We start from the raw sequence: 25,089 nt of genomic DNA on the forward strand, positions 1-25,089 counted from the left end.
TTCTATATACTTCTGCTTATGTATTAAAAACATACTTTGGATTTGTATTAATAAAAATCCTCTTGCCTATAATAAACTAACAGTCTGTTCAAAATTGTTACGACTCTTAAAACAAAAACTAGTAAACATAAGTAACTGGCAGCAAAGCCTGGAAAGCTGTCATGTAGGCAGGAGAATAAAAAAAAAAAAAAAAAAAAGGATTTCTGTAATGGGGCTATTCACACCCAAAATACTGCATTAAGTTAGCACAGAAAGCAGAGACATCACTTTGCTGACAAAGGTCAGTATAGACAAAGCTACAGTTTTTCCAATAGGTCAGTATAGACAAAGCTATGGCTTTTCCAGTAGTCATGTATGGATGTGAGAATTGGACCATAAAAAAGGCTGAGTGCTGAAGAATTGATGCTTTCAAATTGTGGTGCTGGAGAGTCCCTTGGACAGCAAGGAGATCAAACCAGTCAATCCTAAAGGAAGTCATTCCTGAATATTCATTATAAAGACCAATGAGGAAGCTCCAATATTCTGGCCAACCTGATGTGAAGAGCCGACTCCTTGAAAAGACCTTGATACTGGGAAAGACTGAGACAGGAAGAGAAGGGGGTGACAAAGGATAAGATGGTTGGGTGGCATCACTGACTCAACAAACATGAGTTTGAGCAATCTCTGGGGAAGAGTGGAGGACAGGGAAATCTGGCGTGCTGCAATCCCTGGGGTCACAGAGTCAGACACAACTTAGCAACTGAACAACAAGCACACAATTATACCCATATTAGGCCAACAGTCAAAGATAAGTTAACACCTATGCAGCATATTCTCTTTTGACACATTAAAGAATGTTTGGGGGCACCCCAGGGAAAGCCATTTTATTCTGCTCTAATCCTTGAATCTTCTCATATGTTTTGCATTTATTATACAACATCCAAAACATTATATAACATCCAAAATGAAATGTTTTGAATAAAAACAAATAATTTATTCTAATCTACTATGACATATAAACTGAGACATTCAATATATATATATATATATATATATATATATATATATTGCTTTCTGCTTTTCTTACTACCAGAGATCATAAATGATAGAACTACATTATTATTCTTAGGCTAAGTATGACATATGAAAGAAAGCTATCCATAATATGTTTTGTTCTTAGGTGACTAGGTCCCTTCCCACAAAACTGACTTTGGACAAGTCCAGGCATCCCAACTCATGAGCCAAATCTGCAAAGTGATGTGTAGTAGCTTCCCATGACAGAATGGGTTTATGGTTGTTTGACACTATTCTTATAAGGGCTAGGTCCCTTAATGCTCCTCCCCTGACTTCCTGCCCATCTCCATGAGACCTCTTCCTGAATGGGCAAAATTATCTTTTGATAAGAACTTTAGTGCAAAATCTAAGAATTAACTGAAAGTGAACTTTAAAGAAGAAAAAATGGGCAAAGAGGGACATTAATATCAGCAAATGATTGCATAGTTTTTTTCTACTATGAAACATTTAAAATTATCACTAATATGCTGCTTTATCAATGAGTTTTATGATACATACTTTTTCTTGCAAGCAGTTTTGTAGGAGATGCTGTTGTCTGTAAAGTCAAGAAAGGTTGATACTTTTGTTATTATTTAGGATCAAGAATTTATGTAGCTTTTTCCAAAACTTATAATCACTGAATCATTTTTTTTTCTCTTTATATCTGAAAGTTTGTTTTTTTTTTAAACAGAAATCAAAAGAATAAATTTTATTTCTATCCCCCACCACCTACTTCTCCTTCCTTTTTTGATACTGGCCCATATGCCTTAATACTCAGAAGCAGAATTATAACTGTTGCATAAAAATGTCTATTTGAAAATTCTACTTCTGACCCGCCTTAGACATTCCTGCTGTGTTGTCTGCTGGGAAAGGACACAGACTTGGAGGGAGGTGAGCTAGTCTTTCATGTTTGTTAAAAGGCAGCATGAAGTGACAAGACATCTGACCAGAGCTTCTGGATAATCCTTAATTTACTCTTTCAAATCCCATGGTTTTACCCATGCTTTCATCAAACGGCAAGGAATTATGTGATAACTATTCAATAACTGTGGGTTAAAATAATACATTTCTAGCCCTCTTAAATACAAATTTAGACACAGCCCTTTTCTATGTATGACAATATTGTATCATGTATTCTAGTCATATTTTTATCATGATAATGAAATTAACAATGCAGTTTTCTCACTGGTAACAAGAACTCAATGAAAATTATAGAACTGTTAATAAAACAAAATCTAAGACTTTAGTTCTTATTTATTTTTGTATATTTCAGGTATTTATTTTCATGTATTTCAGTATAGGTCCTTTGCTTATCTTTTTCCTAATTACTTAAAATAAAATCGATACACATTTTTTACTTTTTCTAGGCCTGTACTTTACATTATAAAACCAGACACTGAGTTTGTGTTGAGTGATGAGACATGGACTCCTGATCCAACAACAATGAGCATTGCTGACCTAGGAGGAAGACCACTTGCAAAGGAAACAGATTTGGAATGAAATCAGTGTTTGCGTGCTCATAAACTGTATTCTCCCAAGATCTCTGGAGAATATGTATACAGTTAAATAGATGCTTTCAGAAGGGTGACGAGATGGCAGAGTAGAAGGACTTGCGGTCATCTTCTCTCACAAAAACACAAAAGAGGCAACTAACTGCTGAATAATCATCCACAGAAAAGACTAGATCCTATGAAAAAAAGGTATTCTACATCTAAAGACATAGAAGAAGCCACAACGAGACAGTAAGCATGCTTTTGTGATATAATCAAATCCCATATCCACTGGGTTGGTGACCCACAGACTTGAAACATATTGCAGAGTTTATCCTAGAGGTCTGAAAATTCTGAGCCCCACATCAGGCTTCCCTGCCTAGGGGTCTGGCATCACAAGTAGAAGCCCCCACAGAATTTGGTTTAAAGGCCAACAAGGCTTAACTGCAGAAGCTCCTAGGACTAGGGGAAACAGAGACTCCACTCTTGGAGCATGCATGCAAGGTTTCACATGCACTAGGACCCAGAACAAGGCAGAATCTCCATAGGAATCTGGGCCAAACCTACCTGTGGGTTTTTAAAGGTCTCCCTGGAGTTGGCGGAAGTCCCAGGGAAGTCCTCAGTGTGAGCTCTCCAGGAGGTCACCATTTTGGCACTGAGAGTTGGCCCTATCCAACAGCCTGCAGGCTTCAGTGCTGGGATACCTCAGGCCAAACAACCAACAAAATGGGAACACAGCCCCACTCATCAACAGAGAGGTTGGCTAAAGTTGTCCTGAGGCCCCTGGCACAGCCCTGTCCACCACAGGCATAAAATCCAGCACCACCCACCAGTGAGCACTTACCAGACCCTCCCAACAGGAAGCCTGCATAAGCCCCTAGACTAACCTCACCCACCAGGGACAGACAACAGAAGCAAGAAGTATGATCCTACAGCCTGTGGAACACAAACCACTAACACAGAAAGTGAAACAAAATGAGCCATCAGAGAAATATGTTCTAGATGAAGAAACAAGATGAAACCCCAGAAGAAAAGTAAGTGATGTAGAGATAGATAATCTACCTGAAAGAAAATTCAGAATAATGTTAACAAAGATGATCCAAGAGCTTGGAAAAAGAATGAGGGTATAGACTGAGAAGATATAAGAAATGTTTAGAAAGTGCTAGAAGATTTAAAGAACAGAGATAAAATAACTAAAATAAAAAATACACTAGAAGGAACCAATAGCAGAATAAATAAGGCAAAAGGATGAATAAGTAAATTGGAAGACAGACTGTTGGAAATCACTGCTGCAGAACAATAAAGAAAAAAGAATGAAATGACAGTCTAAGTGATTTCTGGGACATTAAATACATCAACATTCCAATTATAGGGGTCCCAGGAAGAGGAGAAAGGGCCTGGGAGACGATAGCTAGAAAAATCCCTAACACGGGAAAGGAAACACTCAAGTCCAGGAAGTGCAGAGTCCCATACAGAATAAGCCAAGGAGGAATGCACAGAGACACATACCAAACTGATAAAACTTTAAGACAGAGAAAATAATTAAAGCAGCAAGGGAAAAGCAACAAATAACATACAAGGGAATCTGCATAAGGTTATCAGCTGATTTGTCAGAAGAAACTCTGCAGTCAGAAGGGAGTGGCATGATATATTTAAAGTGAGAAATGGGAAAAACCTACCAACAAGAATACTCTACCCAACAAGGCCCTTGTTCAGATTTGAAGGAGAAGTCAAGAGCTTTACAGACAAGCAAAAGCTAACATAATTCAGTACCACCTAACAAGCTTTACAACAATGCTAGAGGAACTTCTCGAGGTGGAGAGGATAAGGCCACACCTAGAAACAAGGAAACTATGAATGAATGGAAAAGCTCACCAGCAAAGGCAAACCTAAAGGTAGGAAATCATTTGCACACAAATATGATATCAAAATAAGCAATTGTGAAGGGAATAATGATCAAAACTATGATTTAAGAACTTCCAACAGACAAACATCCAGGATCAAACGGCTTCACTGGCGAATTCTAAAAAATATTTAGAGAAGAATTAATACCTGTCCTTCTGAAACTATTCCAAAAAATTGCCGCAACAAGGTATCTTTAAAAAAGAACACCTCACAATCACTTAGGCATGGTTTTCTTCTTGTCATATCTACCTAATATCTAGCATTATGCTTCAAATATAAATTCCTATTTAAAATCTTTTGGATATGGGCCTACTCATGTAATTCAAAATGAAGCCTTTGTGCAGGCCACTAATGGACTTCTAACACTGGTTTCTACTTTCTTTCCATAAATTATTCTTATATATTTCTGTTAGGTATTCATCACGTACTCCAACTTGATCATACCATTATCCCTCCTAAACAGTGTTGCCCGGTAGATAAACTATAAATTTCTGATAGTATACAAAGTAGCAAGCACTCTTACTGTCTTCTTTACTGTTACTCCTTACAACTTCCATCCCAATAATATAAACGTACTCATTATCTAAGTGTAATGCTTAATTATTGAAACTTAATTATAAAAATCATTGAAGTTTATCCACAATGCTATATTTACTTTGTCTTCATTCTCTTGGTTTTGAACTTCCAAGTCTATTTTATAAGTCTTGCTGTTTTTAGTATTAACGTTAGAGAAAATAGAACTAATCAATAGAGGAAAGGGAGGGATACAGAAGGTGGATGGTAGAATACATGTAATCATTCCACAGTAAAGTCTTATGAAATCTGGAGTGAAATCAGAATGAGAAGAATGTGAATAGTATGATTGGTAGAGTCAGATGAGAAAACATTATTAGCTGTGTTTTGTTGGTATTCTTATGGGATGTTAGGCTGGTTGGGTGCAGCTAAAAGTTATTTTTCCCTGTCAATCTGGAAGGGAGTGGTGAAAAAGCTCCAAATAGTGCACAGAGTTACTCACCTTACTGAGTAATACATGAACCGTGAACTTTCAGGTGTTCACGCTGGTTTTAGGAAACGCAGATGAACCAGAGATCAAATTGCCAACATCCGCTGGATAATCAAAGAGCAAGAGAGTTCCAGAAAAACATCTATTTCTGCTTTATTGACTATGCCAAAGTCTTTGACTGTGTGGATCACAATCAACTGTGGAAAATTCTGAAAGAGATGGGAATACCAGACCACCTGACCTGCCTCTTGAGAAACCTGTATGCAGGTCAGGAAGCAACAGTTAGAACTGGACATGGAACAACAGACTGGTTCCAAATAGGAAAAGGAGTACATCAAGGCTGTATATTGTTACCCTACTTATTTAACTTACATGCAGAGTACATCATGAGAAACTCTGGGCTGGAAGAAGCACAAGCTGGAATAAAGAATGCTGGGAGAAATATCAATAACCTCAGTTATGCAGATGACATCACCCTTATGGCAGAAAGTGAAGAAGAACTAAAGAGCCTCTTGAGGAAAGTGAAAGAGGAGAGTGGAAAAAGTTGTCTTAAAGCCCAACATTCATAAAACTAAGATCATGGCATCTGGTCCCATCACTTCATGGGAAATAGATGGGGAAACAGTGGAAACAGTGGCTGACTTTATTTTTTGGGGCTCCAAAATCACTGCAGATGGTGACTGCAGCCATGAAATTAAAAGACGCTTACTCCTTGGAAGGAAAGTTATGACCAACCTAGAGAGCATATTAAAAAGCAGAGACATTACTTTGCCAACAAAGGCCCATCCAGTCAAAGCTATGGTTTTTCCAATGGTCAGTGAGAGTTGGACTATAAGGAAAGCTGAGTGCGGAAATATTGATGCTTTTGAACTGTGGTGTTGGAGAAGATTCTTGAGAGTCCCTTGGACTTCAAAGAGATCCAACCAGTCCATCCTAAAGGAGATCAGTCCTGGGTATTCATTGGAAGGACTGATGTTGAAGCTGAAACTCCAATACTTTGGCCAACTGATGCGAAGAGCTGACTCATTGGAAAAGACTGTGATGCTGGGAAAGAGTAAGGGCAGGAGGAGAAGGCAAGGACAGAGGATGAGATGGTTGGATGGCATCACCAACTCAATGGACATGGGTTTAGGTAAACTGGGAGTTGGTGATGGACAGGAAGGCCTGGCATGCTGTGGCTCATAGGGTCACAAAGAGTCAGCCATGACTTGAGCGACTGAGTTGAACTGAAGCTGGATCTTATTTTGGTAATTGATTTTTTTTTTTAAGGTAACAGTGTTTGGTTTAAAATAATAGTCTTTCAGCTCTAACATTGAGAAAGCCATTCTAGACACCAACGGAAACAGATCATCACCAGTTTGAGGAATAAAACTCCCAGAGGTACCCCAAATCTCTTTTCCAAAGACTGGCAAGTTCCATCATTAGAGGTTATTATTTTGGATTATATGGCAAACACATTTTAGGATAACAATGACTAATTAAAAATTTAAAAATTAAAACTAATCTACCATCCTTAGGAAGCCAGTAATCTCAAAAGTTTCAAGGAATGGTAAATATTTAAAAGGGGATAAACGCAAAGAGGCAAGTCTAGATTCTGGAAAGCTACCTGAAGAGGAGAGGTCATATTTGAATGTGGCATGAAGACTCTAAATATAGGGTGAGGGTAGACCACAGTGGGATAAGGAAATCGAGAAGGAAAAGGAAAAATATTCACTTTGTCTACTTTACAATTTAACCTTAGTGATGAGAATTTGCAAAAGACATCAGTTCACTAAATCTAAGTAGAACTACAAGAATGGAGGATCCCATGCAATTATTTGCTTTTTAACATCACTCATGTACTTTTTAGAATATTCATTTATAAATATATATTAATTTTCTTAGATACTTACGTATTTGAGAAAACACAAGAAGGGAAAATACCCTGGGTTGTGCCAGAAGCCTGAAGTCCTATTTAGCAGAAAAAGAAAACAATTACTTTGCATCCTTCCCCAACAAATTATAAAATGGCAATTAATGTCCTTTAATAGGTCTTTATTCTGTTATCAGTCTTGTTTAAAAGCCTCCAGAGACTCTCCACAATGAAATCTAAATTCCTTAGCAAGGCATAAGATATACCGTACAATCTGATGTTCTTTCTTAGGTCTCTAGGGTCTTCACTGACTAGTCCTCCATATTTATTCTATTAATCAGAGGCACAGAATAACTTACTTCCTAAATGTATCATATTCTCCATGCCTCTGGGCCCTTGTTTTGCCATTTTCTCTGTCTGGAGCACCCTATGCCCTCTTTTAACTTACCTTTTTGGTCTCATTCAGCTTATGTTAACTCTTCTAGAAAGACTTCTTTGAAACTAAGTATATGAATATTAGGACTTTCCTCATAGCTCAGTTGTTAAAAAGTCTGCCTGCAATGCAGGAGACCCAGGTTCAATTCCTGGGTTGGGAAGATCCCCTGGAGAAGGAAATGGCAACCCACTCCAGTACTCTTGCCTGGAGAATCCCATGGACAGAGGAGCCTGGCAGGCTACAGTCTATGGGGTCTCAAGAGTCGGACATAACTGAGCGACTAAGCACACACAGCACAAATGAATATTCTTCTCTAGTGCTCCTAAAGTATTCTATCTGTTTCTATTATAAAACTTATGCTATATTGAAATTAAAGGTTTTTTCTTCTGTCTTCCTGATTATGATACAAATCTACCATTATATCCCCAACATTAATTTTTTGAGAATACTATTTAATTAATGTTTCCTCGAAATTTATTCATTGATTTGTTGGCCACTAATCTTCTCTCACTCCAGTATCATCTAATTTGCCTTGCATGTAATCCAGTAAGTTTCCATTACTGGGTTTTATTAAGTTGGTGCAAAAATAATTGAGGTTTAACACTGAACTTTACAGTTTGATCCTTGAATACATTCTTAAATAAATGTGGTTATAACTGATATACATCATTTTAATGCACATTTCTCACTTTATTATTATTATTTTTTTGCTAATTATGTTAATTGCTTCTTATTTTAGACTATAAAAATGATTTTAGACAAAAAGCAAATTTGAGCAGTTTTCTTATTTGAGTTCAAAATGGGTCACAAAGCAGGGGAGACAATTCGCAACAGCAACATACATTTGGCTCAGGAAATGCTAACGAATGTACACTGCGGTAGTAATGGTTCAAGTTTTGCAAAGGAGATGAGAGCTTTGAAGATGAGAAGCATAGTGGCTGGCCATTGGAAGCTGACAACCACCAATACAGAGCCATCATCGAAGCTGACCCTCTTACAACTACATGAGAAATTGCCAAAGAACTACATTCTACAGTCATTTGGCATTTGAAGCAAATTGCAAAGGTGAAAAACCTTGAAAAGTGAGTGCCTCATGAACTGACCACAAATCAAAAGATCATCGTTTTGAAGTGTCATCTTCTCTTATTCTGCACAAAACAATGAACCATTTCTCTATCAGAGTGTGACATGTGAATAAAAGTGGATTTCATACAACTGTTAATGACTTGCTCAATGGCTGGATGAAGAAGCAGCTCTGAACTACTTCCCAAAGTCAAACTTGCATCAAAAAAAAAAAAAAAAAAAGTGATGGTCATTGTTTGGTGGTCTGACAACCTTTCTGAATCCCAGCAAAACCATTACATCTGAGAAGTATACTCAGGTAATCGATGCTGCTGCTGCTAAGTTGCTTCAGTCGTGTCCGACTCTGTGCAACCCTGTAGATGGCAGCCCACCAAGCTCCCCCGTCCCTGGGATTCTCCAGGCAAGAACACTGGAGTGGGTTGCCATTTCCTTCTCCAATGCATGAAAGTGAAAAGTGAAAGTGAAGTCACTCAGTCGTGTCCGACTCTTAGCGACCCCATGGACTGCAGCCTACCTGGCTCCTCCATCCATGGGATTTTCCAGGAAAGAATACTGGAATGGGGTTCCATTGTCTTCTCCACAGGAAATTGGTGAGATGCACCAAAGACTGCAACACCTGTAACTGGTATTGGTGAACAGAATAGGCCCAATTCTTATTCACAACAACACCCAGCTGCAATTATTCTCCACAACAATGCCCTACTGCACAACACACAACCAATACTTCAAAAGTTGAATGAATTAGGCTATGAAGTTTTGCCTCATCTGCCATATTTACCTGACCTCCTGCCAACTGACTACCACTTCAAGCATCTCAACAACTTTTTGCAGGGAAAATGCTTCCATAACCGGTAGGAAACAGAAAATGCTTTCTAAGAGTTCACTGAATCCTGGAGCATGGATTTTTGCACTACAGAAATAAACCAACTTATTTCTTATTGGCAAAAGCATGTTGATTATAATGGCTCCTATTTTGATTAATAAAAATGTACTTGAGACTAATTATAATGATTTAAATTTCATGGTCTGAAACCACAATTGCTTTTGTACCACATCATGCGAAGAGTTGACTCATTGGAAAAGACCCTGATGCTGGGAGGGACTGGGGGCAGGAGGAGAAGGGGATGACAGAGGATGAGATGGCCGGATGTCATCACCGACTCGATGGACATGAGTTTGGGTAAACTCCGGGACTTGGTGATGAACAGGGAGGCCTGGCGTGCTGCAGTTCATGGGGTTTCAAAGAGTCAGACACAACTGAGCAACTGAACTGAACTGAACTGAATAGTAAAGATTCTGGACACAGGTGACAGGAAGTTTTTACATACATCTCTTCCCTGGCAAATCCCATGGACGGAGGAGCCTGGTAGGCTGCAGTCCATTGGGTGGCTAGGAGTTGGACATGAGCGACTTCACTTTCACTTTAATGCATTGTAGAAGGAAATGGCAACCCACTCCAGTATTCTTGCCTGGAGAATCCCAGGGATGGGGGAGCCTAGTGGGCTGCCGTCTATGAGGTCGCACAGAGTCGGACACGACTGAAGAGACTTAGCAGCAGCAGCAGCTACAGGTACAGTGGATTTAGTGTTTGTTAATTACACAAATGTAGAAATGAATAAAAACTTTAGACAAAAAGAATGTGTCGGATACAGAAAAGTATTAGAAATTAGAGCCTGTCCAAAGTCAAGTTTAAGAGGTAATTCTTGTTTCTTCCAATGAATGAGTAACAAATAGGTAACAATGGTGTATATAAAAAGTCTTACTTAAATCCTATGGACCTTTTTGAGTTTGTGTAGATATATTTGTTGTGCGTGTTCATATTTTGAGAAGTAGTACTTCAATTTAAGATTTCAAAGAACTAAGAAACTAAGTGTGAGGATAATACAGTTTTAAAAGCAAAATAAAAACCTCTTCTATGGTTTTCATTAATATGCTGTAGTAAATAGAAATATTTTCCTAGAATTCTGTATAAAACATTATAGCTATCTTCTTTAAAAAGCTAAGGTTTCAAAGAGGAAAGACAAGTCTTTTAGAGTAAAAAACTGGGGGAACGTAAATATAGAACTATAAGGACATGTTGAAGCTGATGCCTACTCTCTGCCCATCGGCCAAAACTGTAAACTTAATGGAGAGCCAGAGAATTAAAATAAAGCAGGCTCAAGTCATATGGGAAATTGAAACTTAGAGCTTGTAAAAACATATTGGATCCCACAGAGCTACACTCTTGGTGAAAGAGTTGTCTTTAAAAAAAAATCATGGCACAGAGATGCACATGATGCCAAGGCACAAACACGTTATGCCTTGGTATCAGTGTGGAAGAGGGAGAAAAGGAGAAAAAAAAATATCTTAATAATTCACAACCACAGGTTATCTCCTATGTGATTTTCAGGTGCAAATTCACTGTATGGGCCATAAAACTCCAAATGAGAAATTTAAATGAACCTATATTTATAGCTGTCCCAGATGCCTAGCAGAAGCATATTAAAAAACTAACAGCTTTATTGAAGTATAATATTCCTAGAACTCTACATATTTAATGTGTTCAATTTGAGTTTCTACATAGTAATACATCATATCAAAGTATAGAATTCTGTCATAAATGAACTAACATATAAAACACATCCCTGTCATACACATAGACAAATATAAAAAAAATTAATGTGCCTGTTATCACGAATAAGAAATATTAAAATTAGATCTCAGAAATTTCATATATCTGAATTATCAGATATATAAAATATATGCATTTCATATGTTTAAATACATAAAGAAGTATTTGGAAATCATAGAACCTATCAAAAAATCCAGTCAAATCTGGAAAATGAGAAATATATTTTATATATTAATAAATATAGTTTATTAAATAAATATAAAACACATATTTATAATATACAATGTATATGTTTATTCTAATAAAATAAAAGTGCATTGAATTAATACAATAGTAAGATAGATATAACTGAAGAGAGAATGGTTTAAATGGAAGAGAGACTAAGAAATAACCAGAATTCTATAGAAAAATGGAAAATACAGTGGTTTTTAGAGTATGTATAAGTAGAAAGGGAAATAAACAGACAGAGACACATGCATACACATACATACGTATTTGGAATTTTAGGAGAAAAAAATAAAATGAGAAGAGGCAATATAGGAGAGGAATATAGCTGATACATATCTGGAACTGCTCATCATAGTGATACTAAAGTGAAACAAGATCTTAAAAGCAGCCTGTGGTGTATGTGTGTGGCAGGGGGTGGGAAGGTCAGGGAGATAGATGATCACTTACATGAAATTAAGTAGGATGGACTGTAGATAATTTAAGTAGAACAATCTCTTTAAAGTGCTAAAAAAAAATAACTGAGAACTGGTATACCCAGCCACAATTAATTAAATCCTATAACAAATAAAATATAGTTCTATCAAATAAAATCAGAGTTTACTAAAAAAAAAAAAAAATCATTAATGACATTTCTAAAGAATTGATATACTTTAGGAAGAATGAAGGTGATTCCATAAAGTATGAAGTGCAAAAAGGAATTATGAACAACAACAAAATAATAAGTATCTGAGTAAATATAAATAAAACTTGACTGTATGAAAAAGAGGAGAGTAGTTTAATTTTGAATGTTTTACCAGATAAACTATTAGATAAATATAGGATTGTGATTATAAGTAAAATGTACCTACTTTGAAATATTCTAACTTTAAGTATGCATGTTAAAATTTAAGGATAATTGTCAACAGAAATATAGTATATAATTTCCAAAACAGTAGAGGGAAAACTGTATTTAAAATACATTTAATATTCTAAATGAAAGGAAGAAATAAGAAGTTAAAAAAATATATAATATGCTTAATTTAAACAAATATATTATGTATGTATTAAAAAGGAGAATCAGCTTCAAGCAAAGGAAGGAAAAATCTCCCAAAGATCTATAATTAACATAAATATAACTAGTTTACTACAGTTAAAAATCAGAAATGCTAATACTGAATACCATGAAGGAAAACCCAGAAATATTTTTAAGAGCTACATCTAAACACTAAAGATTGAAAGTGTATACAACTATATTAACATTAGACCAGGTAAATTTAAAACAGAAAGTATGACTCATGATAAAGGTCACTACATAATATAAGAGACTCAGTTTACCAAGGTAAACCTGGATATGGCCCAGATGTTTAAACTAGGTTTAGAAAGGTCAGAGGAACCAGAGATCAAATTGCCAACATTCGTTGGATCACTGAAAAAGCAAGAGAGTTCCAGAAAAACATCTACTTCTGTTTAATTGACTTGGCCAAAGTATTTGACTGTGTGGATCACAACAAAACTGGAAAATTCTTATAGAGTTGGGAATACCAGACCACATTCCCTGCCTCCTGAGAAATCTGTATGCAGGTAAAGAAGCAACTACAATTACAGACAACTAGCCAATCTGATCATACGGACCACAGCTTGTCTAACTCAGTGAAACTAAGCCATGCCGTGTGGAGCCAGCCAAGACACATGAGTCATGGTGGAGAGGTCTGACAGAGTGTGGTCCACTGGAGAAGGGAATGGCAAACCACTCAGTATTCTTGCCTTGAGAACCCCATGAACAGTATGAAAAGGCAAAAAGATAGGACACTGAAAGATGAACTCCCGGGTCAGTAGGTGCCCAATATGCTACTGAAGATCAGTGGAGAAATAACTCCAGAAAGAATGAAGGGATGTGGCCAAAGCAAAAACAACACCCAGTTGTAAATATGACTGGTGATAGAAGCAAGGGCCGATGCTATAAAGAGCAATATTGCAAAGGAACCATGAATCAAGGCAAATTAGAAGTGGTCAAACAGGAGATGGAAAGAGTGAATCTTGACATGGACATCACCAGAAGGTCAACCAAAATCAGATTGATTATATTCTTTGCAGCCAAAGATGGAGAAGCTCTATATAGTCAGCAAAAACAAGACCGGGAGCTGACTGCAGCTCAAATCATGAACTCCTGATTGCCAAAATCAGAGTTAATTGAAGAAAGTGGGGTAAACCACTAGACCATTCAGGTATGACCTAAATCAAATCCCTTATGATTATACAGTGGAAGTGAGAAATAGATTTAAGGGACTAGATCTGATAGACAGAGTACCTGATGAACTATGGACGGAGGTTCGTGACATTGTACGGGAGACATGGATCAAGACCATCCCCATGGAAAAGAAATGCAAAAAAGCAAAATGGCTGTCTGGGGAGGCCTTACAAATAGCTGTGAAAAGAAGAGAAGTGAAAAGCAAAGGAGAAAAGGAAAGATATAAGCATCTGAATGCAGAGTTACAAAGACTAGCAAGGAAAGATAAGAAAGCCTTCCTCAGCTATCAATGCAAAGAAATAGAAGAAAACAACAGAATGGGAAAGACTAGAGATCTCTTCAAGAAAATTAGAGATACCAAGGGAACATTTTATGCAAAGATGGGCTCGATAAAGGACAGAAATGGTATGGACCTAACAGAAACAGAAGATATTCAGAAGAGGTGGCAGGAATACACAGAAGAACTGTGCAAAAAAGATCTTCAAAACTCAGATGATCAAGATGGTGTGATCACTCACCTAGAGCCAGACATCCTGGCATGTGGAGTCAAGTGGGCCTTAGAAAGCATCACTACAAACAAAGCTAATGGAGGTGATGGAATTCCAGTTGAGCTATTCCAAATCCTGAAAGATGATGGTGTGGAAGTGCTGTACTCAATATGCCAGCAAATTTGGAAAACTCAGCCATGGCCACAGGACTGGAAAAGGTAACTACTAACTAACTAACTACTAACTCACTACTAAGGATTCGCTCAGTCATGTTCGACTCTTTGCGACCCCATGGACTGTAGCCCACCAGGCTCCTCCATCCATGGGATTCTCCAGGCAAGAGTACTGGAGTGGGTTGCCATTTCCTTCTCCAGGGGATCTTCCCGACTCAGGGATCAAACCCAGGTCTCCCGCATTGCAGGGAGACACTTTAACCTCTGAGCCACCAGGAAAGTGAGACCCCAAAACCTATTTTCTGTTCTCCAAAATTCACCTTAACCAAATTCTAAGTAACCAAGTACATTCTATGTATTTATGACCCTGAATCATATCTATTTGTTAAAAAAAAAAAAAAAAAAAGTTAACTGCTAAAGAAAAACACAACTGTGAAAGACTTGGTGATATTCCAAATAAGGCCTCAAAATTTTCTCATGCACTGAGAATACACCTTTACTTTCTAGTCAAAGACAACGTGAGTGTTACGTTTTTGAAAGGCTGCTAGCTCTAACGGAGAAGTAACGAGCAGTCTCAACTTGCCAAGTGGAAGTCATAATTAGCACCCATTCTGTGGTACATGGAACTGCTGCTTCCTTAGTCCCCTCACTTGATGACAACAGAGTCCCCTCACGGGCTTCTCAGAGAGAACTGAGGGAGTATATATCTGGATACTCATTAGCTTTTCAGAAAAATATAAAGGCATGAAGCTGAAGTTATATGAAAACATTCTATGTAGAAACTTCTTAAGTTCTATTTTTCAGTTACCAAAGATGTTTAAAAGAAAATACCTTTACTCTTTAAAAATACTAGTGTCCTTATTTTCCTTTTAATTCTTCACTTGAGTAGTTTCTCCAAAGGGCATGATTTACAAAATGTTCTCTCATGCATCCCTGCATCTTTCATGTTATTGTAAATTTAATACTTTTCATTATTATAGATTTTAAACAACTACTAATTGGGTTGTGTGTATAAATACGTAAAATGAGCAATACACACGATACACATGATACATGTCATATATATATGCATATACATAAGCCAGGGTACATTTACATATATAAAGTTGCAAAAGATCCTATGAGCCACGAATTACCTCTAGGAGATTCCAAATGCAGTCCACAGTAAGTCTCATTTGTAGCACACAATCATTCCAACACAAAGCAGCACAGACAAAATACAACAGGATCAGGCAAACATTTTCAATAAAGTTTTCTAAAAGTTTGCTATGCTGACAAAAGGTGTAAATACTCCAAAGAAAGCACACCCTGAAAGGATATTTTGTCTGCTGAACAAAAGGAAAGGTAAACCCGAACCCAGCCACTGCTCTTCACTCAGCAATGCCAGGGATGCAAAAGCTCAAATGAAAACTTTCATTGTCACATGGTCTGAAAATATTAAACAAGAAGAGCAAATGACTTCCATGTTAGGATAATTAGACCTGACTGTAAAATCTCCCATATATGTTAGTAAATGTCTCTGACAATTTTTACACGCTAGTAAAGTAATGCTCAAAATTCTCCAAGCCAGGCTTCAGTAATACGTGAACCACGAATTTCCAGACATTCAAGCAGGTTTTAGAAAAGGCAGAGGAACCAGAGATCAAATTGCCAACATCTGCTGGATCATCAAAAAAGCAAAAGAGTTCCAGAAATACATCTATTTCTGCTTTATTGACTACGCCAAAGCCTTTGACTGTGTGGATCACAATCAACTGTGGAAAGTTCTGAAAGAGATGGGGATACCAGACCACCTGACCTGCCTCTTGAGAAACCTATATGCAGGACAGGAAGCAACAGTTAGAACTGGACATGGAACAACGGACTGGTTCCAAATAGGGAAAGGAGTATGTCAAGGCTGTATATTGTCACCCTGCTTATTTAACTTCTATGCAGAGTACATCATGAGAAATGCTGGGCTGGAAGAAGCACAAGCTGGAATCAAGATTTCCAGGAGAAATATCAATAACCTCAGATATGCAGATGACACCAGCCTTATGGCAGAAAGTGAAGAGGAACTCAAAAGCCTCTTGATGAAAGTGAAAGTGGAGAGTGAAAAAGTTGGCTTAAAGCTCAACATTCAGAAAACGAAGATCACGGCATCTGGTCCTATCACTTCATGGGAAATAGATGGGGAAACAGTGGAAACAGTGGCTGACTTTATTTTTTGGGGCTCCAAAATCACTGCAGATGGTGACTGCAGCCATGAAATTAAAAGACACTTACTCCTTGGAAGGAAAGTTATGACCAACCTAGATAGCATATTCAAAAGCAGAGACATTACTTTGCCAACAAAGGTCCGTCTAGTCAAGGCTATGGTTTTTCCTGTGGTCCTGTATGGATGCGAGAGTTGGACTGTGAAGAAAGCTGAGCACCAAATAATTTATGCTTTTGAACTGTGGTGTTGGAGAAGACTCTTGAGATTCCCCTGGACTGCAAGGAGATCCAACCAGTCCATTCTGAAGGAGATCAGCCCTGGGATTTCTTTGGAAGGAATGATGCTAAAGCTGAAACTCCAGTTCTTTGGCCACCTCATGCAAAGGGTTGACTCATTGGAAAAGACTCTGATGCTGGGAGGGATTGGGGGCAGGAGGAGAAGGGGATGACAGAGGATGAGATGGCTGGATGGCATCACTGACTCTATGGATGTATCTGAGTGAACTCCGGGAGTTGGTGATGGACAGGGAGGCCTGGCGTGCTGCAATTCTTGGGGTTGCAGAGTCGGACACGACTAAGCGACTGAACTGAACTATATTTGCCATATCATGGAAAATATATGGGGAAAATGTGGAAATAGTGTCAGATTTCATTTTCTTGGTCTCCAAAATCAATGCAGACAGTGACTGCAGCCGTGAAATTAAACTTGCTCGTTGGAAGAATAGCTATGGCAAACCTAGACAGTGTATTAAAAAAGCAGGGACATCACTTGTCCGACAAAGGTCTATATAGTCAAAGTTACAGTTTTTCTGATAGTCATGTATGGATGTTAAGAGTTGGACCATAAAGAAGGCTGAGTGCTGAAAAATTGATGCTTTTGAACTGTGGTGCTGGAGAAGGCTCTTGAAAGTCCCTTGGACAGCAAGGAGATCACATCAGTCAATCCTAAGGAAATCAACCCTAATATTCACTGGAAGGACTGATGCTGAAGCTGAAGACCCAATACTTTAGCCACCTGATGTGAAGAGATGATTCATTGGAAAAGACCCTGATGCTGGGAAATAATGAGGGCAAGAGCAGAAAGGGGCTACAGAGGATGTGATGGTTGGATGGCATCACCGACTCAAACTCAGGGAGATAGTGAAGGACAGGGAAGACTGGCGTGCTGCAGTTCATGGGTCGGAGCAGAGTTGGACATGACTTAGCAACTGAACAATAACAGCTGAGAACATAAAGTATGAAGCGGAAGAGAAAATTTTAAAACTCAATAAGAACTCAGCAATAACTGGGCTAAGAACTACATGTGACATTCTCAAAAGCAAAACTGATGAAAGACTCAAGTTATGTCTATTCACTCATATTGCCTATGACTGATTTCCAGCCTAATTGGCAGAGTTGAATTTTTCCAAGAGAGACATTATGACTGCCAACACATGAATTAAAACATTACATCTCTCACAGAATGTTTTTTGATATATTTGTGAAACATTTAAAAACAATGATGTGGGCTTCCCTGGTGGCCCAATGGTAAAGAATACACCCACCAATGCAGGAGACATGGGTTTGACCCCTGGTCAGATTCCACATGTCATGGAGCAACTAAGCCCATGTGCCATGACTATTAAGCATGTGCTCTAGAGCCCAGGAACTACTGAGTCCATATACTGGAGCTACCAAAGCCTGTGTAACCTAGAGCCCAAGCTCTGCAACAAGAGAAGCCACTGCAATGAGAAGGTTGTGAACTGAGACCAGAGAGTACCACCTCATTGCACAACTAGAGAAAAGCCCATGCAGCAATGAAGAGCCAGCACAGCCAAAGATGAATACATAAATAAAATTGTTACAAAAAAATACAGTGATGCATATTTGGCCATGAAGAAAACTGAACTTCAAAGAAGAGAGATTCAAGGGCTATATTTTTCTGATATTAATTTAAGGAAAATAAAAATAATAAATACCCAAATTATTTACTAGAAATCTAAAAATATACACACATATAGATGCTTTATTGAAAAATAATGTGGGGGGGAGGAGCCAAGATGGTGGAGGAGTAGGACGGGGAGAACACTTTCTCCCCCACAAATTCATTAAAAGAGCATTTAAACGTCGAGTAAATTCCACAAAACAACTTCTGAATGCCGGCAGAGGACATCAGGCACCCAGAAAAGCAACCCAACTCTTCGAAAGGAGAGAGAAGAAATACAGCTCCACCCACCAGAACACCGACACAAGCTTCCCTAACCGGGAAACCTTGACAAGCCACCTGTACAAACCCACACACAGTGAGGAAATGCCACAATAAAGAGAACTCCACAAACTGCCAGAATACAGAAAGGACACCCCAAACTCAGCAACTTAAACAAGATGAAGAGACAGAGGAATACTCAGCAGATAAAGGAACAGGATAAATGCCCACCAAACCAAACAAAAGAGGAAGAGATAGGGAATCTACCTGATAAAGAATTCCGAATAATGATAGTGAAATTGATCCAAAATCTTGAAACTAAAATGGAATCACAGATAAATAGCCTGGAGACAAGGATTGAGAAGATGCAAGAAAGGTTTAACAAGGACCTAGAAGAAATAAAAAAGAGTCAATATATAATGAATAATGCAATAAATGAAATTAAAAACACTCTGGAGGCAACAAATAGTAGAATAACAGAGGCAGAAGATAGGATTAGTGAATTAGAAGATAGAATGGTAGAAATAAATGAATCAGAGAGGATAAAAGAAAAACAAATTAAAAGAAATGAGGACAACCTCAGAGACCTCCAGGACAATATTAAACGCTACAACATTCGAATCATAGGGGTTCCAGAAGAAGAAGACAAAAAGAAAGACCATGAGAAAATACTTGAGGAGATAACAGTGGAAAACTTCCCTAAAATGGGGAAGGAAATAATCACCCAAGTCCAAGAAACCCAGAGAGTCCCAAACAGGATAAACCCAAGGAGAAACACCCCAAGACACATATTAATCAAATTAACAAAGATCAAACACAAAGAACAAATATTAAAAGCAGCAAGGGAAAAACAACAAATAACACACAAGGGAATTCCCATAAGGATAACAGCTGATCTTTCAATAGAAACTCTTCAAGCCAGGAGGGAATGGCAAGACATACTTAAAATGATGAAAGAAAATAACCTACAGCTCAGATTATTGTACCCAGCAAGGATCTCATTCAAGTATGAAGGAGAAATCAAAAGCTTTTCAGACAAGCAAAAGCTGAGAGAATTCTGCACCACCAAACCAGCTCTCCAACAAATACTAAAGGATATTCTCTAGACAGGAAACACAAAAACAGTGTATAAACTCGAACCCAAAACAATAAAGTAAATGGCAACAAGATCATACTTATCAGTAATTACCTTAAACATAAATGGGTTGAATGCCCCAACCAAAAGACAAAGACTGGCTGAATGGATACAAAAACAAGACCCCTACATATGTTGTCTACAAGAGACCCACCTCAAAACAGGGGACACATACAGACTGAAAATGAAGGGCTGGAAAAAGATTTTCCATGCAAATAGGAACCAAAAGTAAGCAGGAGTAGCAATACTCATATCAGATAAAACAGACTTTAAAACAAAGGCTGTGAAAAGAGACAAAGAAGGTCACTACATAATGATCAAAGGATCAATCCAAGAAGAAGATATAACAATTATAAATATATATGCACCCAACACAGGAGCACCACAGTACATAAGACAAATGCTAACAAGTATGAAAGGAGAAATTAACAATAACACAATAATAGTGGGAGACTTTAATATCCCACTTACACCTATGGATAGATCAACTAAAGAGAAAATTAACAAGGAAACACAAACTTTAAACGATACAATAGGCCAGTTAGACCTAATTGATATCTATAGGACATTTCATCCCAAAACAATGAATTTCACCTTTTTCTCAAGTGCACATGGAACCTTCTCCAGGATAGATCACATCCTGGGCCATAAAGCTAGCCTTGGTAAATTCAAAAAAATAGAAATCATTCCAAGCATTTTTTCTGACCACAATGCAGTAAGATTAGATCTCAATTACAGGAGAAAAACTATTAAAAATTCCAACATATGGAGGCTGAACAACACACTGCTGAATAACCAACAAATCACAGAAGAAATAAAAAAAGAAATCAAAATTTGCATAGAAATGAATGAAAATGAAAACACAACAACCCAAAACCTGTGGGACACTGTAAAAGCAGTCCTCAGGGGAAAGTTCATAGCAATACAGGCATACCTCAAGAAACAAGAAAAAAGTCAAATAAATAACCTAACTCTACACCTAAAGCAACTAGAAAAGGAAGAAATGAAGAACCCCAGGGTTAGTAGAAGAAAAGAAATCTTAAAAATTAGAGCAGAAATAAATGCAAAAGAAACAAAAGAGACCATAGCAAAAATCAACAAAACCAAAAGGTGGTTCTTTGAAAGGATACATAAAATTGACAAACCATTAGCCAGACTCATCAAGAAACAAAGGGAGAAAAATCAAATCAACAAAATTAGAAACGAAAATGGAGAGATCACAACAGACAACACAGAAATACAAAGGATCATAAGAGACTACTATCAACAATTATATGCCAGTAAAATGGACAACGTGGAAGAAATGGACAAATTCTTAGAAAAGTACAACTTTCCAAAACTCGACCAGGAAGAAATAGAAAATCTTAACAGACCCATCACAAGCATGGAAATTGAAACTGTAATCAGAAATCTTCCAGCAAACAAAAGCCCCGGTCCAGACGGCTTCACAGCTGAATTCTACCAAAAATTTAGAGAAGAGCTGACACCTATCCTGCTCAAACTCTTCCAAAAAATTGCAGAGGAAGGTAAACTTCCAAATTCATTCTATGAGGCCACCATCACCCTAATACCAAAACCTGACAAAGATCCCACAAAAAAAGAAAACTACAGGCCAATATCACTGATGAACATAGATGCAAAAATCCTTAACAAAATTCTAGCAATCAGAATCCAACAACACATTAAAAAGATCATACACCATGATCAAGTGGGCTTTATCCCAGGGATGCAAGGATTCTTCAATATCAGCAAATCAATCAATGTAATACACCACATTAACAAACTGAAAAATAAAAACCATATAATTAACTCAATAGATGCAGAGAAAGCCTTTGACAAAATTCAACATCCATTTATGATAAAAACTCTCCAGAAAGCAAGAATAGAAGGAACATACCTCAACATAATAAAAGCTATATATGACAAACCCACAGCAAACATTATCCTCAATGGTGAAAAATTGAAAGCATTTCCTCTAAAGTCAGGAACAAGACAAGGGTGCCCACTTTCACCATTACTATTCAACATAGTTTTGGAAGTTTTGGCCACAGCAATCAGAGCAGAAAAAGAAATAAAAGGAATCCAAATTGGAAAAGAAGAAGTAAAACTCTCACTATTTGCAGATGACATGATCCTCTACATAGAAAACCCTAAAGATTCCACCAGAAAATTACTAGAAATAATCAATGACTATAGTAAAGTTGCAGGATATAAAATCAACACACAGAAATCCCTTGCATTCCTATACACTAATAAGGAGAAAACAGAAAGAGAAATTAAGGAAACAATTCCATTCACCATTGCAACGGAAAGAATAAAATACTTAGGAATATATCTACCTAAAGAAACTAAAGACCTATATATAGAAAACTATAAAACACTGGTGAAAGAAATCAAAGAGGACACTAATAGATGGAGAAATATACCATATTCATGGATTGGAAGAATCAATATAGTGAAAATGAGTATACTACCCAAAGCAATTTATAGATTCAACGCAATTCCTATCAAGCTACCAACAGTATTCTTCACAGAGCTAGAACAAATAATTTCACAATTTGTATGGAAATACAAAAAACCTCGAATAGCCAAAGCGATCTTGAGAAAGAAGAATGGAACTGGAGGAATCAACCTACCTGACTTCAGGCTCTACTACAAAGCCACAGTTATCAAGACAGTATGGTACTGGCACAAAGACAGAAATATAGATCAGTGGAATAAAATAGAAAGCCCAGAGATATATCCACGCACATATGGACACCTTATCTTTGACAAAGGAGGCAAGAATATGCAATGGATTAAAGACAATCTCTTTAACAAGTGGTGCTGGGAAATCTGGTCAACCACTTGTAAAAGAATGAAACTAGACCACTTTCTAACACCATACACCAAAATAAACTCAAAATGGATTAAAGATCTAAACGTAAGACCAGAAACTATAAAACTCCTAGAGGAGAACATAGGCAAAACACTCTCTGACATACATCACAGCAGGATCCTCTATGACCCACCTCCCAGAATATTGGAAATAAAATCAAAAATAAACAAATGGGACATAATTAACCTTAAAAGCTTCTGCACATCAAAGGAAACTATTAGCAAGGTGAAAAGACAGCCTTCAGAATGGGAGAAAATAATAGCAAATGAAGCAACCGACAAACAACTAATCTCAAAAATATACAAGCAACTCCTACAGCTCAACTCCAGAAAAATAAACTACCCAATAAAATAATGGGCCAAAGAACTAAATAGACATTCCTCCAAAGAAGACATACAGAGGGCTAACAAACACATGAAAAGATGCTCAACATCACTCATTATCAGAGAAATGCAAATCAAAACCACTATGAGGTACCATTTCACACCAGTCAGAATGGCTGCGATCCAAAAGTCTACAAATAAATGCTGGAGAGGGTGTGGAGAAAAGGGAACCCTCTTACACTGTTGGTGGGAATGCAAACTAGTACAGCCACTATGGAGAACAGTGTGGAGATTCCTTAAAAAACTGGAAATAGAACTGCCTTATGATCCAGCAATCCCACTGCTGGGCATACACACTGAGGAAACCAGAAGGGAAAGAGACACGTGTACCCCAATGTTCATCGCAGCACTGTTTATAATAGCCAGGACATGGAAGCAACCTAGATGTCCATCAGCAGATGACTGGATAAGAAAGCAGTGGTACATATACACAATGGAGTATTACTCAGCCATTAAAAAGAATACATTTGAATCAGTTCTAATGAGGTGGATGAAACTGGAGCCTATTATACAGAGTGAAGTAAGCCAGAAGGAAAAACATAAATACAGTATACTAACGCATATATATGGAATTTAGAAAGATGGAAACAATAACCCTGTATACGAGACAGCAAAAGACACACTGATGTATAGAACAGTCTTATTGACTCTGTGGGAGAGGGAGAGGGTGGGAAGATTTGGGAGAATGACATTGAAACATGTAAAATATCATGTAAGAAACGAGTTGCCAGTCCAGGTTCGATACACGATACTGGATGCTTGGGGCTAGTGCACTGGGACGACCCAGAGGAATGGTATGGGGAGGGAGGAGGGAGGAGGGTTCAGGATGGGGAACACATGTATACCTGTGGCGGATTCATTTTGATATTTGGCAAAACTAATACAATTATGTAAAGTTTAAAAATAAAATAAAAATAAAAAAAAAAGAAAAATAATGTGAGGGAAAGTAAAATATATATATATATATATATATATAAACCAATAAAAAGCAGAACAATTTACAGCATAATAATAGTATTGAGTTGTACAAAAAGAAAATGTCAATCATAGAGGCTATTATTATAATGGAATTACAAAACAAAATCTTGTAAGACAGAGTTAAAAACTTGGTTAAGAATGTTCTGTCTTTATCTCTGTGGAAAAATTAATGTTTGACTTCTTTAGCCTATTAAATTTAAATTTTCCTTATTTCTTTTTATTGAAGTATAATTGATTTATAATATTCCATTAGTTTCAGGTATACAGTAAAGTAATTCAGCTATATATATATTTCTTCAGATTATATTCCATTCTACATTACAAAACAGTGAATAAAATTCACTGTGCCATACAGGAAATCCTTGTTGCTTATTTTATGTATAATTGTTTGTATCTGTTTATCTCATACTTTTAATTTGTCCCTCCTCCCTCCCTCTCCCCTTTGAAAACCATAAATATATTTTCTACATCTGTGAGACGGTTGCTGTTTTGTACATAGAACTGCTTTTGCTGGATCCCATAGATTTTGTATGGTTTTGATTTCATTTTTGTCTCAAAGTATTTTCTGATTTCTTCTTTGATTTTATCATTGATCCACTGATTTTTTAGTATGATGCTGTTTAGTTTCCACTAGTAGTCATTCTTTTCCCATTTTTCTTTCTGTGGTTGAGGTCTGGCTTCATGTCATTGTGGTCAGAAAATATGCTTAAAATAATATCTATTCTCTCAAATTTGTTGAATATTATTTGGTTACCTTAGTGTATGGTCTATCCTAGGGAGTGTTCCATACATGATTGGAAAGAATG

At 37.3% G+C, this 25,089-nt stretch overlaps 1 protein-coding gene across 1 annotated transcript in view; it reads right to left on the bottom strand.

Moving 5' to 3' along the window:
• FSIP2 (fibrous sheath interacting protein 2) overlaps window positions 1-25,089 on the bottom strand; it is a 147,766-nt gene that overhangs the window by 49,142 nt on the left and 73,535 nt on the right. Inside the window, 2 exon segments of the mRNA XM_027523038.1 lie at window positions 1,552-1,588; window positions 7,323-7,380. Coding sequence (XP_027378839.1) covers window positions 1,552-1,588; window positions 7,323-7,380 — 95 coding nt within the window.

This window comes from Bos indicus x Bos taurus, chromosome 2 (assembly GCF_003369695.1).
Source record: "Bos indicus x Bos taurus breed Angus x Brahman F1 hybrid chromosome 2, Bos_hybrid_MaternalHap_v2.0, whole genome shotgun sequence".
Taxonomy (NCBI): Eukaryota; Metazoa; Chordata; class Mammalia; order Artiodactyla; family Bovidae; genus Bos; species Bos indicus x Bos taurus.